Source organism: Ovis canadensis, chromosome 17 (genome assembly GCF_042477335.2).
Source record: "Ovis canadensis isolate MfBH-ARS-UI-01 breed Bighorn chromosome 17, ARS-UI_OviCan_v2, whole genome shotgun sequence".
Taxonomy (NCBI): Eukaryota; Metazoa; Chordata; class Mammalia; order Artiodactyla; family Bovidae; genus Ovis; species Ovis canadensis.
This window is the reverse complement of record NC_091261.1, coordinates 40,085,915-40,107,394: the sequence shown is the minus strand read 5'-3', so window position 1 is coordinate 40,107,394 and position 21,480 is coordinate 40,085,915. Positions and strand designations below refer to the sequence as shown.

Genomic DNA, 21,480 nt, shown 5'->3' with positions numbered 1-21,480 from the left:
TGTCTGTAGATTTTTTGATGATGGCCATTCTGACTGGTGTGAGACAATAGCTCATTGTAGTTTTGATTTGCATTTCTCTAATGTTAAGCAATGTTGAGCAGCTTTTCATGTGTTTATTAGTTGTATATATGTCTTCTTTAGAGAAATGTCTGTTTAGAAGTGACCACATTTTAAATAAACAAAGGTTTCATGTTAGCATCTTTGTTTGGTTTGGCACCTTGGACTATATCCTCTGAGAACTATTAAAGAAATATGTAAAGTCTTGGAATAAACTATAGATTACCCTCTGATCCCCTGATAGTATCAGTAATTTTTATTGTTAACTGGGCAAATGTATTGCTCTGTGCAAAGGGAAAAAATATAGCACTTTACTTTCAAAAGGAAAGAAGCCTAGAGGATATGGTTCACAGCTACAAAAATACATGTGATTCATTTGAAAATGGAGCCCTTTTAAAGACAGTGATCTAGTCAACCATCAGTATCTTCCATTGCCAAAAGTAAATATTCTCTCACATGCAGTTTGAATTGCATCATATCTGCCGCTCTTCATGTTACTCATTTTCAGTTCAGTTCAGTTCAGTTCAGTCGCTCAGTCATGTCCGACTCTTTGCGACCCCATGAATCGCAGCATGCCAGGCCTCCCTGTCCATCACCATCTCCCAGAGTTCACTCAGACTCATGTCCATCGAGTCAGTGATGCCATCGAGCCGTCTCATGCTCTGTCATCCCCTTTTCCTTCTGCCCCCAATTCCTCCCAGCATCAAAGTCTTTTCCAGTGAGTCAACTCTTCGCATGAGGTGGCCAAAGTACTGGAGTTTCAGCTTCAGCATCATTCCTTCCAAAGAACACCCAGGGCTGATCTCCTTCAGAATGGACTGGTTGGATCTCCTTGCAGTCCAAGGGACTCTCAAGAGTCTTCTCCAACACCACAGTTCAAAAGCATCGATTCTTCGGCACTCAGCTTTCTTCACAGTCCAACTCTCACATCCATACATGACCACAGGAAAAACCAGAGCCTTGACTAAACGGACCTTTGTTGGCAAAGTAATGTCTCTGCTTTTGAATATGCTATCTAGGTTAGTCATAACTTTTCTTCCAAGGAGTAAGTGTCTTTTAATTTCATGGCTGCAGTCACCATCTGCAGTGATTTTGGAGCCCCAAAAAATAAAGTCTGACACTGTTTCTACTGTTTCCCCATCTGTTTGTCATGAAGTGATGGGACCAGATGCCATGATCTTCGTTTTCTGAATGTTGAGCTTTAAGCCAACTTTTTCACTCTCCTCTGTGGTATATTCACATAAAGGAAAAATATGCAGTAGTGGGAAATAAAAGATCTAAAGCTATTTGTGATGGTTTAATCTTAAAAGTAGAGGATGTAAAAAATCAGTTCACTAAATTTAGCGCTGTCTTACATAAAATTCATGGATACATGGATAGCTTGTAGAAACCATAAAGAGCAAGGGTAATTAATTTAAAAAATTTAATATAGTGTTTCAGTTCAGTCGCTCAGTCGTGTCCGACTCTGCAACCCCATGAACTGCAGCATACCTGGCTTCCCTGTCCATCACCAACCCCTGGAGCCTATTCAAACTCATGTCCATTGAGTCGGTGATGCCATCCAACCATCTCATCCTCTGTCATCCCCTTCTCCCACGTTCAATCTTTCCCAGCATCAGGATCTTTCCCAGTGAGTCAGTTCTTCACATCAGGTGGCCAAAGTATTGGAGTTTCAACTTCAACATCAGTCCTTTCAATGAATATTCAGAACTGATTTCCTTTAGGATGGACTGGTTGGATCTCCTTGCAGTCCAAGGGACTCTCAAGAGTCTTCTCCAACACTACAGTTCAAAAGCATCAATTGTTCGGCACTCAGCTTTCTTTATAGTCCAACTCTCACATCCATACATTGACTACTGGACAAACCATAGCTTTGACTAGACGGACCTTTGTTGGCAAAGTAATGTCTCTGCTTTTTAATATCCTGTCTAGGTTAGTCATAGCTTTTCTTCCAAGGAGCAAGCGTCTTTTAGTTTCATGGCTACAGTCACCATCTGCAGTGATTTTGGAGCCCCCCAAAATAAAGTCTGTCACTGTTTCCATTGTTTCCCCATCTATATGCTATGAAGTCATGGGACTGGATGCCATGATCTTAGTTTTCTGAATGTTGAGTTTTAAGTCATTTCTTTCACTTTCATCAAGAGGCTCTTTCATTCTTCTTCACTTTCTGCCATAAGGGTGGTGTCATCTGCATATCTGAGGTTATTGATATTTCTCAATAATCTCTTTGTTGACCCAGGGATTGAACCCGGGTCTCCTGCATTGCAGGCAGATTACTTACCATCTGAGCCATAGGGAAATCCCTAGGAAAAACATACTGCTATGTATAAAATTGATAAGCTACATTATACATTATAATGTACAATACATAGGAATATAGCCACTGTTTTGTAATAATTTTAAATGGAATAAAATCCATAAATATGTTGAGTCACTATGCTGTATGCCTGGCAATCTTGATTCCAGCTTGTGCTTCATGCACAATATATATATATAGTGTTTAATATATATACAGTGTTTAATTCCTGAGAAATGCATGGAATTCTCTCTGGAGAGTCTGCAAATGGTTTGCCTGCATCTGAAATTTATGTTTCGGCCTTGGTGGGTTTCTGGGTACCAACCTGGTACCCACATAAAATGATTATGCTCTTTGAGTAAAGTCTCAGATATTTACCAAAAGATTTTTTTTTTAATCCTGTGTTTTTGGAAAGCTTGAATTTTTTCCTTACTTAGTTTCTTGTTCTCATTTTCATTTCTAAATCAACTGTATTTTAAAGTCTGTGTGTGTGTATGTGTGTGTATAAACCTTCATGTGCTATAATCTCCAATTTTTAAAAATATGAACAAAAATAAAATTAAGCACAAATTAAGAAGACAGAAATCAATCCAATATATTGCTAAGAAATGTTGACTAGATTAACTTTCAGTTAGAAAGACAGTTATGGATTGGATTTAAAGGATATTCAGCTCTATGCTGTTTGTGTGTCATAAGTATACACAAAGATTAAAAGGTGAAAGGATGGGAAATGCTGTAAAACACTGATAGTAATTTAAAAAATTGCTGTTGCTTTAAAAAATAGAATTTGAGGTGAAAAAAAAAAGTATTTTGTTTTCACTGTCGTTAATATCTATCTTCCTTTTTATCCTCTAGACCTGATCCGAACACACTTCCGGCCCTCACACCCCAAATCAGCTTTAGCTAGTGCCTTTAGAGATCTTTGTGTTTAAGATGGGTCAAGTCAATCATCATCTTCCCTGACAGCAATGGATCAATCATTCTTTGTCTTGAAATATTCTTCTTCCTAGACACTGTTTGCTTAGTTCTCATTCAACTTCAAGGAGTCTTTTATTTGCTGCTTCTTTCCCATTTCCCCAGGCTTTGGATGCTTTAGCACTTAATCTTCAAATTTCTTCTTTCTGATTCTCAGTAACTCTGCAAGTAATAGTATTTAGTTTCATGTTTTTAAATGGCATCCTTATACTAATGAGTATCAAATTTATATGTATAGACTCCATCCTGTATTCTGAATAAATAACTGTGTATCAACAGTTTCACTTGGATATTTTATAAACATTTCAAACTGCATATGGTGAAAATTCGAAGTCTTAATTCTCACCCCTTTCCAAGGAATTCTCCCAGACTTCCACATCTCTATGATATGTTAACTGTATCTTTCTAGTTGTACAGGGGGAAAAAAAATCTTGATATTATTTTTGATCTCTTTCTTTTTCAACCTCTTATTTCTTATTCCTTGGCAGATTATTTCCATTATCCTTTAAAATATACCCAGAACCTAACCACTTCTCATCTTCACTACTTCTATCACTCTCACAAAAGCTACCATCATTTTACATTGGTTAATTATAATAACTCCTAATCTGTCTCCTTCCTTTCATTCCACTTTACAGGGATCCAGAATTGTCTTTTTTATTTCTTTTTTTAAAAGATAAGATATCATTTATACTCAGTAAATTTCACTTTTTGCATAAACAGATTTGGGAATTTTAACAAATACATAGTCTTGCAATTACCACCTACTCAAATTACAGCACAGTTCTGTTGCTGCTGCTGCTAAATTACTCTGCTCAAATTCTCCTATGTCTCTTTGTAGCCAACCCTATGCCTAGCCTTTGGCAGCCTGTTTTTTGTTTTCTACTCCTATAATTTTGCCTTTACCAGAATATCATATAAATGGAATTGTATAGAGTGTAACCCTTTGTGTCTGGCTTTTGTTTACTGTAATGCATTTGAGATTCACCATATTTTATGTGTCCTTTTTAATTGGTAAGTAATATTCCATCACATGGATGTAAGCAATTTACCATTAGTTGAAGAACGTGTGGGTTGTTTTTAATTTTTGGTGATTGTGAATAAAGATGCTATAAATATTTGCTTAATAGGTTTTGGTAAGACAATAAGTTTTCATGTCAGTTGGGTAAATACTTGGAGTGGGATTGCTGGGTCTTGTGGTAAGTGTTTTTAACTTTATAAGAAACTGTCTAATTGTTTTCCAAAGTGGCTATGTCATTTTGCATCCCACCAGTAATGTATGAGGGTTCCCATTGCTCCATGTCTTCACCAGCACTTGGTACTGCAAAGTTTTAAGATATTTTTGCCTTTTATTAGGTATGTAGTAGCAACCCACTCCAGTACTCTTGCCTGGCAAATCCCATGGACGGAGGAGCCTGGAAGGCTGCAGTCCATGGGGTCGATAGGAGTCAGACATGACTGAACGACTTCGCTTTCACTTTTCACTTTGATGAATTGGAGAAGGAAATGGCAACCCACTCCAGTGTTCGTGCCTGGAGAATCCCAGGGACGGGGGAGCCTGGTGGGCAGTTATCTCTGGGGTCGCACAGAGTCGGACACGACTGAAGCTACTCAGCAGCAGTGTCTCATTATGACTAACAGTGCTGAGCATTTTTTTTTTTTTTTTTGCTATTGGTATATATTTGGTGAAGTGATTGCTCAAGTGTTTTGAGATTTGTTTTTTTTCTTTTAGTTGTTTCCTTGCTGAGCTTTCAGAGTTCTTTATTCTAATCCAAGTCTATTACCTATATAATTTGCACATATCTTCCCCCAATCTAAAGATTTTCTTTTCATTTCTTAAGAATGCCTATTGGGAGTTCCTTGGTGGTCTAGTGGTTAGGATCCAGGACTTTCTCTGTTGTGGCCTGGTTTAATCTCTGGTTGGAGAACTGTGATCCTGTAAAAACTGCGTGATGTGGCCAAAAAAAGAGTGCCTTTTGAAGAGCAGAACTTCTTTTTTTTGGTTGAATTGGGTCTTTGTTGCAGTGCAAGGGGGTTTTTCTGGTTGCGGTGCACAGGCTCTAAAGTTTCAGTGCATTGACTTAGTTGCTCTGTGGCATGTGGGATCTTAATTCCTTGACCAGGGATTGAATCCACATCCCCTACATAGGAAGATAAATTCTTAACCATTGGACCACCAAGGAAGTCCTTATAACTGTAATCTTAAAAATCAATATGTGCCATCCACCTTTTTTCTCTTTTTATTTCCAAAATATTTTGACTATTCTAGTTTCCTTGCATTTTCACATAGATTATAAAAGTAGCTTACCTATTAAGCTATTTTTATTTAAAAAAAATAGCTTATCTATGTCTATAAAAACTCCATATAGTATTTTGATTGGAATTGCATTGAATCTACAGTCTAGGAAGAATTATAAAATTTTAACAGTATTGAATCTTCCAGTCTATGAACATGATATACTTCTCCTTTTAAGTATTTGTTTGTTCTTCAGTGTTTTATAGTTTTTGTTGTATTTTGTACACATTTTATTGCCTATGTCCCTAAGTATATTATGATTTTGGTATCGCTATAAATGGTGCTTTGAAATTTTTATTATCCATTGTTTATTGCTATTATATAGAAATAGGATAGATATTTTTCATATTATTCTTTGTGGTGTTAATTTTAAGTGTCAGCTTAACTGAATCAGAGGATACCCAGATGTCTGGTTAGACATTGCTTCTGGGTGTCTTTGTGATGCTTTTTCTACATGAGATAAGTATCTGAATTGTTGGGCATGATAGATTGTCATTCTCAGTATCAGTGGACATCATCGAACCCATTGAAGGTCTGAACAAAAATGTGGAGGAAGGAAGAATTTGCTCCTTTTTTGCTGTCTCATTGAGCTGCTGTTGCTGCTGGGTCGCTTCAGTCGTGTCTGACTCTGTGCAACCCCATAGACGAACGTCTCATCTCATCTTGGGCTGGTATTTATATCATTGAGTTCCCTAGGTCTCAGGCCTTTGGACTCAGAGCTGAGTTACACCACTGGCCTTTCTAAGTTTCCAGCTTATAGATGACAGATTGTGGGATTTCTCATCCTCCATAGTCTTGTAAGCCAGTTCCTCATATTAAATCTTCTTTTCTATCCTACTGGTTCCTTTACTCTGGAGAATCCTGACTAATACAGTTTTGTATCCTGTGATATTGATAAACTTACCAGTAATAGTTCTAGTAGCTTTTTCTGTAGATTCTTTGATATATTTTACATTGATCGATTTCTGCATAGTCATGTTGTCTGTGAATAGCTGCAGTTCATTTCTTATTTTTATATATTTTCATTTATTGTCTTATTACATTGATTGGGAACTCCAACATGATGTTGAATTGAAGTTATAAGACATCCTTGCATTGTTTCTGATTTTAGGAGGAAAGCATTCAGTCTTTCACCATTAAGTATGATGTTAGTTGTAGATTTTATTTCCAGCGTACTGAGAGTTTTTAAAAAATTTTTATTTAATTGGAGGCTAGTTACTTTACAATATTGTGGTGGTTTTTACCATACGTTGACATGGATCACTATGGGTGTACGTGTCCCCCATCCTGAACCGCCCCCCGCCTCTTCCCCATCCCATCCCTTTGGATTGTCCCAGTACACTGGCTTTGAGTGCCCTGTTTCATGCATCGAACTTGGACTGGTGATCTGTTTCACATATGGTAATATACATGTTTCAGTGCTATTCTCCTGAGAGTTTTTAATCATGAATGGATGCTGATTTTGGATGGGGGGGTATTTTTTCTGGATCTTTTGAAATGATTACATGTTTTGTTTTAATTAGCTTATTTATATTGTGAATTGCATTGAATTATTTTCAAATAATGAGCCCAGGATAAACTTTATTTGACTGCGACATATTACCCTTTTTATACACTGTTAGATTCCATTTGCTTTTTTTTTTTTTTTTTTAGAGGAATGAAGAATATTGGTTTTTCTTGGATTATCTTTGCTTGATTTTGGTATCAGGGAATACTGCCTCATAAATGAGTTACTAAATATACCCTCCTCTTCTGTGTTTTGGAAGAGTTTGTATACAGTTGTTATTGTTGATTCCTTATAGAAGTGGTAGAATTTGCCAGTGAAGTCATCTGGGTCTGAAATTGTTGGAATGTTTCTAACTATTAATTAATTTTTTTAAGAGACATGGGCCTATTTAGGTAATCTAGGTTTTCTTGAGTGAACTTTTGTAGTTTATATATTAAAGAGTTTGTCTGTTTTGGGAGGTGTTTTTAGTAATATTCCTTTTTTATTCTTTCAATGTTTCTAGGGTCTTTAGAGATACAGGCATACCTCAGAGATATTATGGATTTGGTTCCAGACCACCATAATAAAGTAAATACCACAATGAAGCAAGTCACAAGAAATTTTGGTTTTACAGTCTGTATACAGTATGTGTATACTATACTGTGGTCTATTAAGTGTGCAATAGCATTATGTCTAAAATAAAAATGAGCATATCTTAGTTTAAAAGTATTTTATTGCTTAAAAAATATGATAACCATCATCAGAGTCTTCAGTAAGTTATAATAGTCCTTTTCCTGGTGGAGGGCCTCGCCTCAGTGTTGATGGCTGTTGACTGATCAGGGTTGTGGTTGCTGAAAGTTGGGGTGGCTGTGGCAGTTTCTTAAAATAAGAGAACTATCAAGTCCACTGAATTGGTTGACTCTTCCTTTCATGAACAATTTCTCTGTGACATTTAATGCTGTTTGATAGCATTTTACCCACAGTAGATCTTTCAAAATTGGGAGTCAGTCCTCTCAAACTCTGCAACTGCTGTATCAACTAAGTTTATACAGTATTCTAAATTCTTTGTTGTCATTTCAACATTCTTCATAGCGTCTTCATTAGGAATAAGTAGATCTTATCTTAAGGAACCACTTTCTTATGAGATTACAGCAATTTAGTCACATCTTCAGTCTCCACTTCTAATTCTAGTTCTCTTCCTATTCCCACTGGTTGGGACTACACTTTGAAAATAGTATTTTAGCCTAATCCTTGGAATATCAGTCTTCTCTGATAAACTTTTAGCAGAAACTGTATGGTAGACAATCACAATTGATATTCCCAAAGAGTAGATGGCCTGGTCTTCTGTGTTTTAAAGCTTTTTTGAGGTATAATTTCCACAAAATTAACTCACTTGAAGTGTATAGTGTGATTAATGTCAGTAAATTTGTATATTTGTATACCAGTGCCATAATTTAGTTGTTTTGTTTCTGTTTTTAAAAATTTATTTGACTGTGCTGGGTCTTAGTTGCAGCACATGGGATCTAGTTCCCTGACCAGGTATCAAACCCAGGCCCCGTGATTAGGAATATGAAGTCTTAGCCACCATATTCCCTGGGGTTGGAAGTCCCCCATAATTATTTTTAAATTGTGTCATGCTAAAAGTTACCTCACAATCATTTGCAGTCAATGTCAGTACTCAATTTCAGTCTGATATAACCAATGATCTGCTTTCTGTCTTTATGTTTTTGCATTTCCTAGAAATTTCATATAAATGGGATATATGATTTGTAGTCAATGTGTCTGGCTTCTTTCAACTAATATAATATTTTTGACATTAATCCATGTTGTTGCTTATGTTAGTACTTCTCTCCTTTTTGTAAGGTGTAGTGTTCTGTAGTATGGACATATTTCATTTTGTTTATCCATTAAATAGATGTATATTTGTGTTTTTTTTCCACTTTTGGCTATTATGAAAAATGCTATTTTGAACATTCACATATAAGAGATGGCCCATGATTTTAATTAAAAAGAAGTTATAATATCTAAATGATATTTGTATGTCATCTTTGTATTTTATAAAAAAATACTTTTTAATATATTCTTATCTCCTAACTAGTTATATTTCTAGTAATATAATTTTTATACTGAATATATTTTATGTACTTGCAATTTTCTTAACTGTTTTTGGTAATTTTTTTGTCAAAATATTATAAATTGGTAAATGATACACTATACAAATTTTGTTAAATGTTTCTTTTGAGATAACAAAAAGTACTCTATAGATCTTAATCTTCATAAAATTGGTATATCTGCTCTTGGTGATGGGTCGAATTCAGGCCGAATTCAACTTGGAATAAAATCAATGTAAAAGTGAAATAAAACTTTAACTTTTTAATATGAAAATGTTCAGATAAAAATAAAAGCAGAGAGAACTGTTGATGAACTCCCATGTACTTATCTTGGGCTTCCCCTTGTGGCTCAGCCGTGAAAAATCAGCCTATAATGCAGGAGACACAGGAGACTCAGGTTCAATCCCCTGAATCGGGAAGATCCCCTGGAGAAGGAAATGACAACCTACTTCAGTATTCTCGCCTGGAGAATGCCATGGACAGAGGAACCTGGAGGGCTATAGTCCATGATATTTGGACTCTCTCTTTGAGAGAGTTGGACAGGACTGAAGCACCTGAGCATGTTTACTGATGTTATCACTGAGTTTAGATGTTATCAGCCAGATCTATTCATCATCAAGTTTCCCTTAATTTTTTTTTTCCCCAAGGCTTTTGCTGCTAGAGCAGTTTTAGGCTGATGGCAAAATTTAGAGGAGAGTACAGAGATTTCACGTTTATACCCTGACCCTAGCTTGCTTGCTATTACCCATCTGGTGAAAGAGGTTGCCTCCTCAGAGCAATAGCCCACATCAGAGTGGTACATTTGTTACTACTGATGAGCCTACATTCACACATCATAATCAGCAGAAGTCCATAGATACATTAGCATTTACTTTTTTTTTTTTTTTTAGTTTCTGTTTTTCTTATTCTTTTAAAAAAAGTTTTTAATTTATTTTTGGCTGCTCTGGCTCTTTGTTGCTGTGTGTGAACTTTCTGTATTTGCAGTGAGTGGGGCCTACTGTAGTTGTTGTATGAGGGCTTCTCATTACGGTGGCTTCTCTTGTTGCAGAGCATGGGCCCTAGGCTTCGGTAGTTGCAGCATGTGGGCTCAGTAGTTGGAGCTCCTGGGTTTAGTTGCTCTGTGACATATGGAATCTTCCCAGATCAGATATCAAATCCATGTCCCCTGCATTGGTATGAGGATTCTTAACCACTGGACCACCAGGGAAGTCCCAGCATTTACTCTTGGTGTTGTATATTCTGTTGATTTGGATAAATGTATAATGAAATGTAGTCATCATTATAGTGTCATATATAGCATTTTCACAGCCCTAAAAACTTGCTCTGGGTTCTACCTATTCATCTCTGCTACCAGCCCCTAGAAACAACTGTTTGTTGTTGTTTTTTTTTTATCATCTCCATAGTTTTCCTTCTCCAGAAGGTCAAATAATTGGAATTTTGCAGTGTGTAGCCTTTTCAGATTGAATCCCCTCCCTTGGTAATATGCATTTAAGGTTCCTTTGTGTCTTTTCATAGTTTGATAGCCCATTTCACTGAATAACTATCCATTGTCTGGGTATATGACAGTTTATTTATCCATTTACCTACTGAAGGACATCTGGTTGCTTCCAAGTTTGGGCAGTTATAAATAATACTGCTTTAAATATCCATGTGCAGATTTTTGTGTGGATGTAAGTTTTCAGCTCCTTTGGGTAAATACCAAGGAGGGTAACTGCTTCATGGTATGTAAGAATATGTTTAGTTTTGTAAGAAACTTCCAAACTGTTTTCCAGAGTGGCTGTACCATTTTTCATTTCTACAGTACCACCGTGAATGAGAGTTCCTGTTACTTCATATTCTCATCAGCATTTGTTAGTGGTGTTGGTGTTCTGGATTTTGGCCAGTCTAATAGAAGTGTTGCAGAATCTCATTGTTGTCTTACTTTGCAGTTCCCTGATGATATCTGATGTGGAGTATCTCCGTGTGCTTTTTGCCATCTATATATCTTCTTTGGTAAGGCTTCTGTTAGGTCTTTGGTCCATTTTCTAATCAGGTTTTTGTTGTTATTGTTGTTGAATTTTGACGGTCCTTTGTATATCTTGGATAATAGTCCTTTATCATATGTGTGTTTTACAAATACTGTTTGACATTCTGTGGCGTGTCTTTTTATTCTCTTCAAAGTGGTGTTCTCAAAGCCGAAGTTTTTCCTTTTACAGAAGTTAGTATAGCAATTATTTCTTTCATGGGTCGTTAGATCTCTCCTCAGCATTTTACCAATGATTTTAGCAGATATTGATGAATATTTTCCTGATCCTCTATTTCACTAGAGTTGCAGTATAGTCATCTTCTAATTTTGTTATTCCTTTTGTGTTTCTTAACCTAGAATTCTGTAAGGAAGAATTTTTTCTTTTAATTAACTCTTTATTTACTCTGGAATTCAATTTACAAAAAAGACAGGTTAAATTCTTTCTTCTTTCCTTGTATTCTATTGATCATTTTCAGAATAATGAGTTGGTGCCATAGCAGCCTAGAAATTTGATTAAATTTTAAAGTAACCATTATGAACTCATGGGGTCTGTTTATTTGATGTTCTTAGGCCAATTCAGTCATTGTTTTGACTGGCAGTGTCTCCTAAAGTTTGCTGCTATGTCTCCATGAACCATGCTAATATTTTCATTTTTAACTTCATTGCTTTCTGGCTCAAGATTTCCTAAGCTTTTATAATACTTTGTGCTTCCGACTTTTTTTTTTTTAAAGAGACTGATCAGTGGGAAGTAGAATTTAGAAGCCATAATCTATATGCTAGGAAGCTTACTATTTCTGGGTTGTTACTGCTCCTATATCTTTGAATATTTCTTTTACAAGGGCACTGGATTTACCATATTTTTCAGTGTATGCTCCTACTTTTAACCCCTGAGATTGTGTATCATCTTACCATACAGAAAAATACCGTTAACACAATTCAGTTAAGTTTTTCAGTCATTGGATGGGGATATACTTTTTCCTAGGCACAATTGTAGATCCCGGTGTACATATATAGATTGTGGCCCTTGCTTTCAGAGAAGCACTGAGATTTACTGCTAGCATTTAATGGAAGATGTATAAGAAAATAAATTTTTAATTTAACAAATCTAAAAATAAATGGATAAAAATGCAGAGGTGGCACAAAAAATAATTGATTAATGATTAATTCTGTTGGCAGAAGATGTTTGAAGAATGCTACACATTCCCAGAGAAAGTACTCAGCATCTGTGCTGGATTTTAAAGGAATGATATGAGTCTAGTTGGGTGTAAAAAGATGAGGGAAAGGGACTTTTAGATACAGGAAAAAGCATATGAAAAGATATGATGCAAGAAAACAAGAGCAACAGAAAATAGAAATAACAAGTAGGTTGCTATTTGGGGCACCAAGATTGAAATGGAGAATGACAATAGAAGCAAAACTTGAGCAAAATAGGAGAGTATTATATGCCATGATAAAGAGCCTATGCCTCTCCTAGAGGCAATGGGGAAAAACCTGAAAATTTTTAAGCAGAAATATGAAATGACCTAATTTGCTTCTCAGAATAATTATTCTGGCAACAGTAAAGATAATGGACTAGGAAGGAAAATACCAAGATCGTGAGACTAGGTAACAGAGTGGGTTTGTTCCCTTTTGAGTTTACAAACGTGTCTAAATAGTACTTGGAATGTACTCAGTAATATTTGTTGAGTGAACAAAAGTTTATTGTATGAATCAAAAGAAGTTGATAAGTCTGAATAAAAACCACATAGAGATAGAGCCTGCAGTTTTGACACTTTAACTTGATTTGTTTGCTTGCTTACTTAGTGTTTTACCTTCAGATTTTCACAAACTAATTAATAAAAATAACCCAACAGAAAAATAATCAAAAGGATATGAATGGCAAGCTCACACAAGGGAAATCTGAGTGCTGACTATATAAAAATATGCTCAACTTCACTAGTAGCCAAAGAAATGCAAATACCTTTTAAATCCCCTGAGATGGAAAAATATTTAAAAGTCTAAGCAAAACCTAGCCTTTACCAGGATAACTGCTAGTCAAAGTATGAATTGGTGAAACCACTATAGAAAGTAGGTTGGCAAACAGTACATTGCGCTTGACTCAGTATTTCCATTTCAGACATAAACCCTAGATAAATACTCATACTTGTACAAAGAGACATGTTCAGCAATGTTCACTGCACCACTATTGATTATACTAAAAATGTGAAAACACTGTCTTCAGGAGAATGAATAAATTTTAATATTTTGTATACAATATGATATTCTGCAGTGTAAATGAATAAACCAAAGCTGTATGAATAGAACTTGAGTAATGGTCACAAACAAAATATTGACTGAAAAAGCCTGCAAAATGATATTATACTATGATGCCATTTATATCAAGTTAATTATGCAAAATAATATTACTACATATATAGAGTAATAGATAAAAGTATCAAATATAAGAGCCTGGTTATCTCTGAGGAGGAAAAACAAAATGGGATTAGGAAAGGTTATTAGGCATATTTTTCTTGAAAAAAAAAGTTTGGAACAAAGCAGAATTAAAATTTAGTTATCTAGATGATGTGTAGACAAGTGTTTTTTCTTCTTAAATTTTTTCTTGTATATTTGAAATATTTCTAATGAAAAAAGTACTCTGAGAATAGAGAATTTCAGAATTATCCTTGTTCTCAGTAATAAAATAATTTTTCTAGCATTGAAATACTTTTAACAGTTGGTTTTGTTTGTTTGTTTGTTTGTTTGTTTTTTGCAGATTTGATTGATGAATTAGCTCAGAAACTGTTTGATGTTTCAGAAGAATCTTCAGCAACAATGGCCCGTTCATTGCCCACAGCAGTTCCAGAATCTCCCAGAATTTACCCTGCAAGGACACCCAAGACACCGCGAACACCTCGATTACAAGATCCAAACAAAACACCAAGATTTTATCCTGTTAAAGAACCCAAAGCTATTGATGTAAAGGTACACAGAACACCAAAAATATAAAGCCTACATTTTGTATACTTCACCATTACAAAATGAAACTTTTTTAGTTTCTATCACAATAAAAAAATTGTATTTTAAGTTGCAGGAATTTGTTTAAAAAAATGATATTTTACCACAGTGATGTCTTCTCAGGTTAAGGAATAACTTCTTTACAATGGATAGTGTTAATTAAAGATGATCAGAATGTATAATAAAGAATCATTTTAAGCTGTGTTTTCTTTAATCCTTGTTTTGAAACCTTAGCCATGCTAAGTTTTGTAACTTGTATGTGAGATGTTTGAGTTTTGTGACTTCATATGATTTCATAATGTGTCATCTACAGTCTGAAACTGTTTGAGTTGGTTTATAGTCAGAGGGTTTTAATTTACTTGTGAGGTTCACACTACTGAAAGTAATTGCAATGTTTGACTTCTTTTTCCTTAGAGTCCAAGAAAGAGAAAAACAAGACATAGTACAAATCCCCCTGTAGAGTGTCATGTTGGTTGGGTAATGGACTCCAGAGATCACGGACCAAGAACGTCCTCTGTCAGGTACTGTATCTGTCAGACATTGCTTTGTTCTTGATTTTAAGTTCACTGGAAACAGTTACTAATTAGATATTTGGGAACATTTAAAAATTGATATGTTAGCAAGTTACAGAACAATGAAAATAGTAAAAAGAAGCCAAAGAAGAGGAAATAAGTGGGACAGTTTTACAATAAGTATGTTAAGGAATAATTCAGTAGGATAGTTTTTTTTTTTTCCCCTTTTTGAAGTAATTTCCACAAATGTGTACTCTTAGATTAAAAATATTTAGGTCTATTAAAGTTATTATCTTTGGAAAGATTCCAGATATTTTGTGGCATAGTAGGTTCTTAGTGAGTTAATGTGCTAAACAATCTGTTCAAACTATGTAAAGGATATGGAAATAAAACACATTAATATTTTAGAGTTTTTCCTTTGGGGGAAAATAATTTAGATTAGCTGGTTATTTTTCTTTTAGCTTTAATTTTACAAAAGACTATTATTTATCTGAAAAGAGATGACAGAACGAACTTTTACTATGCCAGTTAAATACATTATAAAAATATGGTTATGCTATGTCCTGTACAGTGATTGCAGAGGTGAGTTACTATTGCTTTGTGTTTCTTGAAAACCTGTCTTGCATTTGTATAGATATTTTCAAAATAATTATCTAATCAACTTTCTAATTGGAAAATGAGTTTTTAGGAAAACAAATCTTTCTTGACTGGTTACTATAAGGGAAGAATTCGTTTTAGTCAAAGAAAAACTAGAGAGTTTATCATGATCTGAAAATCTCCAAGTATTTTTTTTCAGGGATATTCATGTGGTACTTTTCATTTTGTTCTCATTAGATATATTTTCCTTAAAAGATAAAATGTCTATATGCTCTCCTTGCACATCTATTGTCTACTTAGTTATTTTGTATTCTAAGTCATTTTCAGAGTTTGTTTCTTTAATTATTATTTTTTATTGGAGGAGTATGTTTAGAGATAAGTAGATAATGATGAAAAATGTTGCACTGATATATAGCAGAGAAGACGATATATATAGTCCCTGCCTTTACAGACCTTAATTTGGAGATGGCAGACAAATATGTAATTACAATAATGAGGGGTGAATTTTTTTAATTAACTTACCTTGTAGAGTTTTAGTTATAAGCAAAATTGAGTGGAAGGTACAGAGTTCCCTTATACCTTTTGCATTGCCTGCCTCCCTCACCATAACCTTCCCCACTATAAACATTCATATCTTTTTAAAAAATTTATTTATTTTTAATTGAAGGGTTATTTAATTGCTTTAACAAATCTTTTGACCAGTTACATTAATGTAAGTATTGATTGGATTTAAATCTGTCATCTTATATTCTATTTGTCTTATCTATTCTTTTTCTTTTTTCCTACTTTATTTTGGATCAGCTTGGTTTTTGTAATGATTCTGTTTTATCTCTACTATTGGCTTGTTGTATCTCTCTCTCTTTTTTTAAACTAGTCTTCTAGGGTTTATAGTGTACATTATAACATATAATCTCCTTTCAAATGATACATCATTACATGTATAGGATAAGAACCTTACTATAGTAAAGTTCCATCTCTTCCCATCCTTTGTTATTATTATTTTTTAGACAATTAGATTTTAAAACAATTAACAGGAAAAAGGAAGTTTGAAAAATATTCTCATTTTTTCTATTTACAATGCTCTTCATTTCTTAAATATTTCTTGTGCTGGTCTATTGGCAATGAATTCTGTTAGTTTTTATTTAACAAGAAATGTTTAATAAAAAATTAAATTGAATTTAAAAGTAAAGCTGAAAGAAATTAAACATTCATTTAAAATAACAATGATAAATATTCTATATTAACCTAAATAAACATTTTAATAAGATATAGTTCGCAAAACAAAAGATTCCTGAATAGAGTGGTATTTGTCTTAAAGTTTTACATATTTGTTTAATGTTTTGTTTTATGTGAGATAACTGGATTCTCATATGTTTCTATATTCAGTCTTGTCATTTGTGGGTTTCTTTTGTTGTTGAAATAGAATAATAAAATCCAGGGAAGGGAGACATGTTTTAATAGCCTTTTCAGATAATTAAAATTTATTCTTTGATATTGTCCAAAGTAGGTATTCTTTGATTTTATCCAAAGTTGAACAAGTGGTAGTTTTGAAAATATTAGTTGCAATATGGAATCTGAAACCATATGTTAATGACTTTCTTATACTCAGTGAAGTTTTCATACTATGTTACATTAAAATCCACTGGACTTCTTCCACTTTGAATGGCTCTTTTGTCATGCATGCTTTTGTAACATCATGAGTCACTGGTCACCTGGAAAACTTGATTAACTTAGTTATGCAGACTTCTAAATGATGACATATCTCAAAATAAAATTCCAAAGTAATCACATTTTAAAAAGTCACCCCTGAGGAGGAGAAGGAGGAAAAGAGGAGGGGAAAGAGGAAGCAAGAGAAAAGAGAGAAGAAAGAGAGAAGGAAACACCATGAATGTCCAACAATAGGGCATCAGTTACACATATTGCTTTCCAAAGATACAAAGAATTCTGCAACCATTAAAAAGTTATTGCTGGCTAGCTTACAGTATTTTCTTAAGAGGACCCCAAGAGAAAATACAACCAACACAAAATGAATGAGTATATCACATGTGCCTAACACACAGCGTTAACTATGTGATGACAAGAGGAAGGCCAGCCTGGTGGGCAGGCACTGAGGAGTACACACAGTTCTGGATGTTTATTGAAACAAGGCCTCAAAACTGCAAGTGCAGAAGCAAGATTCTCAAATCTCATGATAGAGACCCCGTGAGGGCAGCAGCATCTATCAAAGGTGATGTTGAAACCCCCACCAGGTGGAAGAAGTTAACTGTGTGCTGCCCATAAGCATAGATACCCCATACCCATTGGAACCAAAATTAACTCCTGACACCTCCCCACCAACCAGTCAGCAAAATGAGAACTAGCTGATCATGTACCCCACAATCCCCCACCCTCACCCTGTCTTTTTTTGTTGTAATTGTTGAAGTATAGTCAGTCTACAGTATCGTGGCAATCTCTGCTGTACAGCAAAGTGACTCAGTTACACATATATAAGTGCTGCTGTGCTGCACACAGTTGTCGTGTGCTACTCTTTTCGACCCTGTGGTCTGTAGCCTGTCAGGCTCCTCTGTCCCTGGAATTTCCCAGGCACGAACGCTGGAGTGGGTTGCCATTTCCTCCTCCAGGGGATCTTCCTGACCTAGGGATTGCGTCTCCTGCATTGTCAGGGAGATTCTTTACCACTGAGTCACCTGGGAAGCCTATTATACATTCTTTTTTTTTTTTTTCATATTTTCCATTATGGTTTATCCCAAGCAATTGGATATAGTTCCCTGTACTATACAGTAGGACCTTGTTGTTTATCCATTTTAAGTGTAGTAGTGTGGATATACCAACCCCAAACTCCCAGACCATCCCTCTCGCCCTCTCCTTCTACCTTGGTAACCACATATCTGATCCTGGTCTGCCTCACCCTGTCTTTAAAAACCTTTCCCTGAAAGCCATCGGGGAGTTTCGGGTCTTTGAAGCATTAACTTCCTGGATGCCTTGCTTGGTGCCTTAAAATAAACACACTAAGGAGAGTAATGTCAGGCAGATAACAGAGTGGGAAGGAATAGGTAGGTATCTGTCTCACCACTTAAACAACAGTTATATTTTCAGAAATTGTCTGTATCGACAGTTTTGGAACTCTACAATCTTCTTAAACATTTAAAGCTTCCAGAGGAAAGCATGTTGGGTAAATTGTCAATATTGGTTGATGTCAGCCTTTTGTGTAGTAGCAGCTGTCTATCTTCCTCCACCCCCAGCCCTGTAACCGGCGTTTGCGAAGATGGCAACCCCCACTCTGGTATGACTTGCTGGATCCAAAATAGGCAATGAGGACTTCGTCCTCCAAATATTGGAGTTTGTATTCCGACTGCTGTTATGCCCAAGTCACAAAATCTCCCAATGACCACCAGGGAGCCGATATCCGATGCAAAAGCAAGAGAGTTTTTATTACCAAGCTCGAGCTGGGGTTCCCACTGATACCGATGCAGCAGCTATAGGGAGGAGCCCTGAGCTCTGGGTTACATTGCTTATATAGGGTATTCTCGCGCAAAAAATTCAAAAAACGGGAGTCTCCGGGTCTGATTGGTCACCTTCTGGTGAAGGGTTAGGTGTTGAGTTCTGATTGGTTCTCCTTTCCAGGGCTTGATTCGAATTTCCCAGGCTGGCCAAGGGTTCTGATTGGTTCACAGGTGGTGGGGTGAGGTCAGGGGATTTCCAAAGGCTCTTTTCCTGGAACCTTACAAAATGGAGTAGCTTTGATTCTTTACTGCTAACTGCTTCTGATCAACAAAGTTCAGAGTCTGGTGGCCATTGTTTCTTCCACACTGGCTGAATGTCTTTTTTTGTTTTGACATTCAAAAGCAACCACTAATGGAGGGAAATTTAGAAAACGATCACCCATGCCCAAGAAAAGATGTAGGCTCAGAAAAAGATCTAAGAGACTTTAAGCTTTCACCTCAGACTTACCTCAGCACAGAATTACCCTACAACAGTTGAGAAAAAAAAAAAAAACAGCAAACCCTGGGCAAGAGGGAGAATTTGATTTCCAGAGTTACCACAGTATAAGATTCAAATTTTCATTGTTAAACAACAAAAAAATCACAAGGCTTACAAAGAAATAAAGTATGGTCCGTTTGAAGGAATAAAATTAATTGATGAAAATGTACCTAATGAAGCTCTGATTCCCATTTTTCTTAATCAGAGTCTTTAAAACTGCTGTTTTAAGGATACTCAGAGAGTTAAATAGATATAGACAAAGATGGCAAAGCAATGTATGAAGAAAACAAGATTACCGAGAGAGAGAAATTATATAAAGGAACCAGAAAGGAATTCTGCAGCTGAAAATACAGTAACTAAAATGAAAAATACACAAGGGGGTTCAAAAGTAGCTTTCATCAAGCAGAAAGAAAAGAATAAGCAGACTTAAAGATGGAACAGTTTAAATTATCAAATCTGAGGAACAGAAAGAATGAAGAAAAAGTCAAGCAGTATCTAAGGGATCTGTCAGATACATGAACTAGACCAGTACACACACTGTGGGAATCTCAAAAGGAAAAGAGAAAGGGGGCAAGAAGAATATTTGAATAGTGGCTCCCAACTTGACAGAATACATGAATCTACAGATCTGGTAACCTTAATGAACTTGAAGTAGGATAAACCAGAAGAGACTAACTTCAAGACACTTTATAATGACACTATTGAAAACCAAAGACAAAGAGAAAATCCTGAAAGCAGCACAAGAGAAGATACTCATCATATACAAGGGATCCTTAGTAAATGTATTAGCCAGTTTCTCAGCAGAATCCTTGTAGGCCAAAAGCCAGTAAACTGATATATTCAAAGTGCAGGGGGGAAAAAAACCTGTCAACTAAGAATTCTTTATCTGGCAAAACTGCCCTTCAAATTTGAAAGACAGAGATAAAGCCTGAGGGGAGAAAAAAGAAACAAAAGATACATTGATTTAGAAGAAAGGAACAGAACAGTCTTTGCTCACAGATGACATGATTGTTTATGTAGAAAGTCATAAATAATCAATATACTCCTGGAACTAATAAGCAATTGCATCAGCATTACAGGTTACATGGTTAATATTACAAATGTGGATCACTTCCCTATGTACTGGCAATGAACTGGTAGAATTTGAAATTAAGGGCAAAATACTATTTGCATTATCACCCTGCCCAAAATATGTACAAGATCTATATGAAGAAAAGTATAAAACTCTGATGAAAGGAATTTTTAAAAAAACTAAATAAATGGAGTTATATTCCGTGTTCATGGATAGAAAGAGTACTGTCAAGATGTCAGTTCTTCCCAACTAGATCTACATATTCAAAACAATTCCAATAAAAAAAATCCCAGGAAGTTATTTTGTGGATGTTAACAGACTGATTCTTAAATTTTTTGTGGAGAAGCAAAAGACCCAGAATAGCCAACATGATATTTAAGAAGAACAAAGTTAGAAAATTAATATAACCTGGCTTCAAGACTTACTGTAAAACTACAGTGATCAAAACAGTGTGATATTGGTGAAAATTTTGATAAATATATGAATGGAACAAACTAGAGAGCCCAGAAATAGATCCACATAAATAAAGTCAAATGTCTTTGACAAAGGAGCAAAGGCAATACAGTGGAGCAAAAATAATCTTTTTAACTAATGGTGCTTAGCACAATTGAACATTCATATGTAAACAAGTCTAAACATAGATCTTATGTGCTTCTCAGAAACTAACTCAAAGTGGATCAGAGACCTCACAAAACTATAAAACTCCTTCAAGATAACAGGAGAAAATCTACGATCCTGGGTTGGATGTTGACTTTTTAGATATGATGCCAAAAGTGAAATTTGTGAAGGAAGAAATCAAGAAGCTGAACTTGATAAAAGTGGAAAACTTTTGCTCTGTGAATGACACTGACGAGAGAATGAAAAGACATGCCACAGAGTGGCAGAAAGTATTTATAAAAGACACATCTGAGAAAGGACTATTGTCTATGATATACAATAAAACTCATCAATAAAGCTCTTATAGAATTCTTAAAACTCAACAGTAAAACAAACAAAATTAAAAAGCACCTGTTAGAAAATGGGCCAAAGACCTATCTGGTACCTCTCCAAATAAGATATACAAATGGCAAATAAGCACATGAAGATACTCCATCCACA

The 21,480-nt window shown here is 35.3% G+C and overlaps 1 protein-coding gene across 2 annotated transcripts in view; it reads left to right on the top strand.

Moving 5' to 3' along the window:
• The window catches only part of LARP1B (La ribonucleoprotein 1B), a 126,982-nt gene that overhangs the window by 79,337 nt on the left and 26,165 nt on the right, over positions 1-21,480 (top strand). For both annotated transcript variants that reach the window (XR_011249887.1, XM_069557436.1), the window contains 2 exons: positions 13,979-14,187; positions 14,635-14,741. Coding sequence is in view for 1 of the 2 variants with exons in the window: in XM_069557436.1 (XP_069413537.1) it covers positions 13,979-14,187; positions 14,635-14,741 (316 nt within the window). In the remaining variant the exon portion in view is untranslated. The remainder of the gene's footprint in view (positions 1-13,978; positions 14,188-14,634; positions 14,742-21,480) is intronic.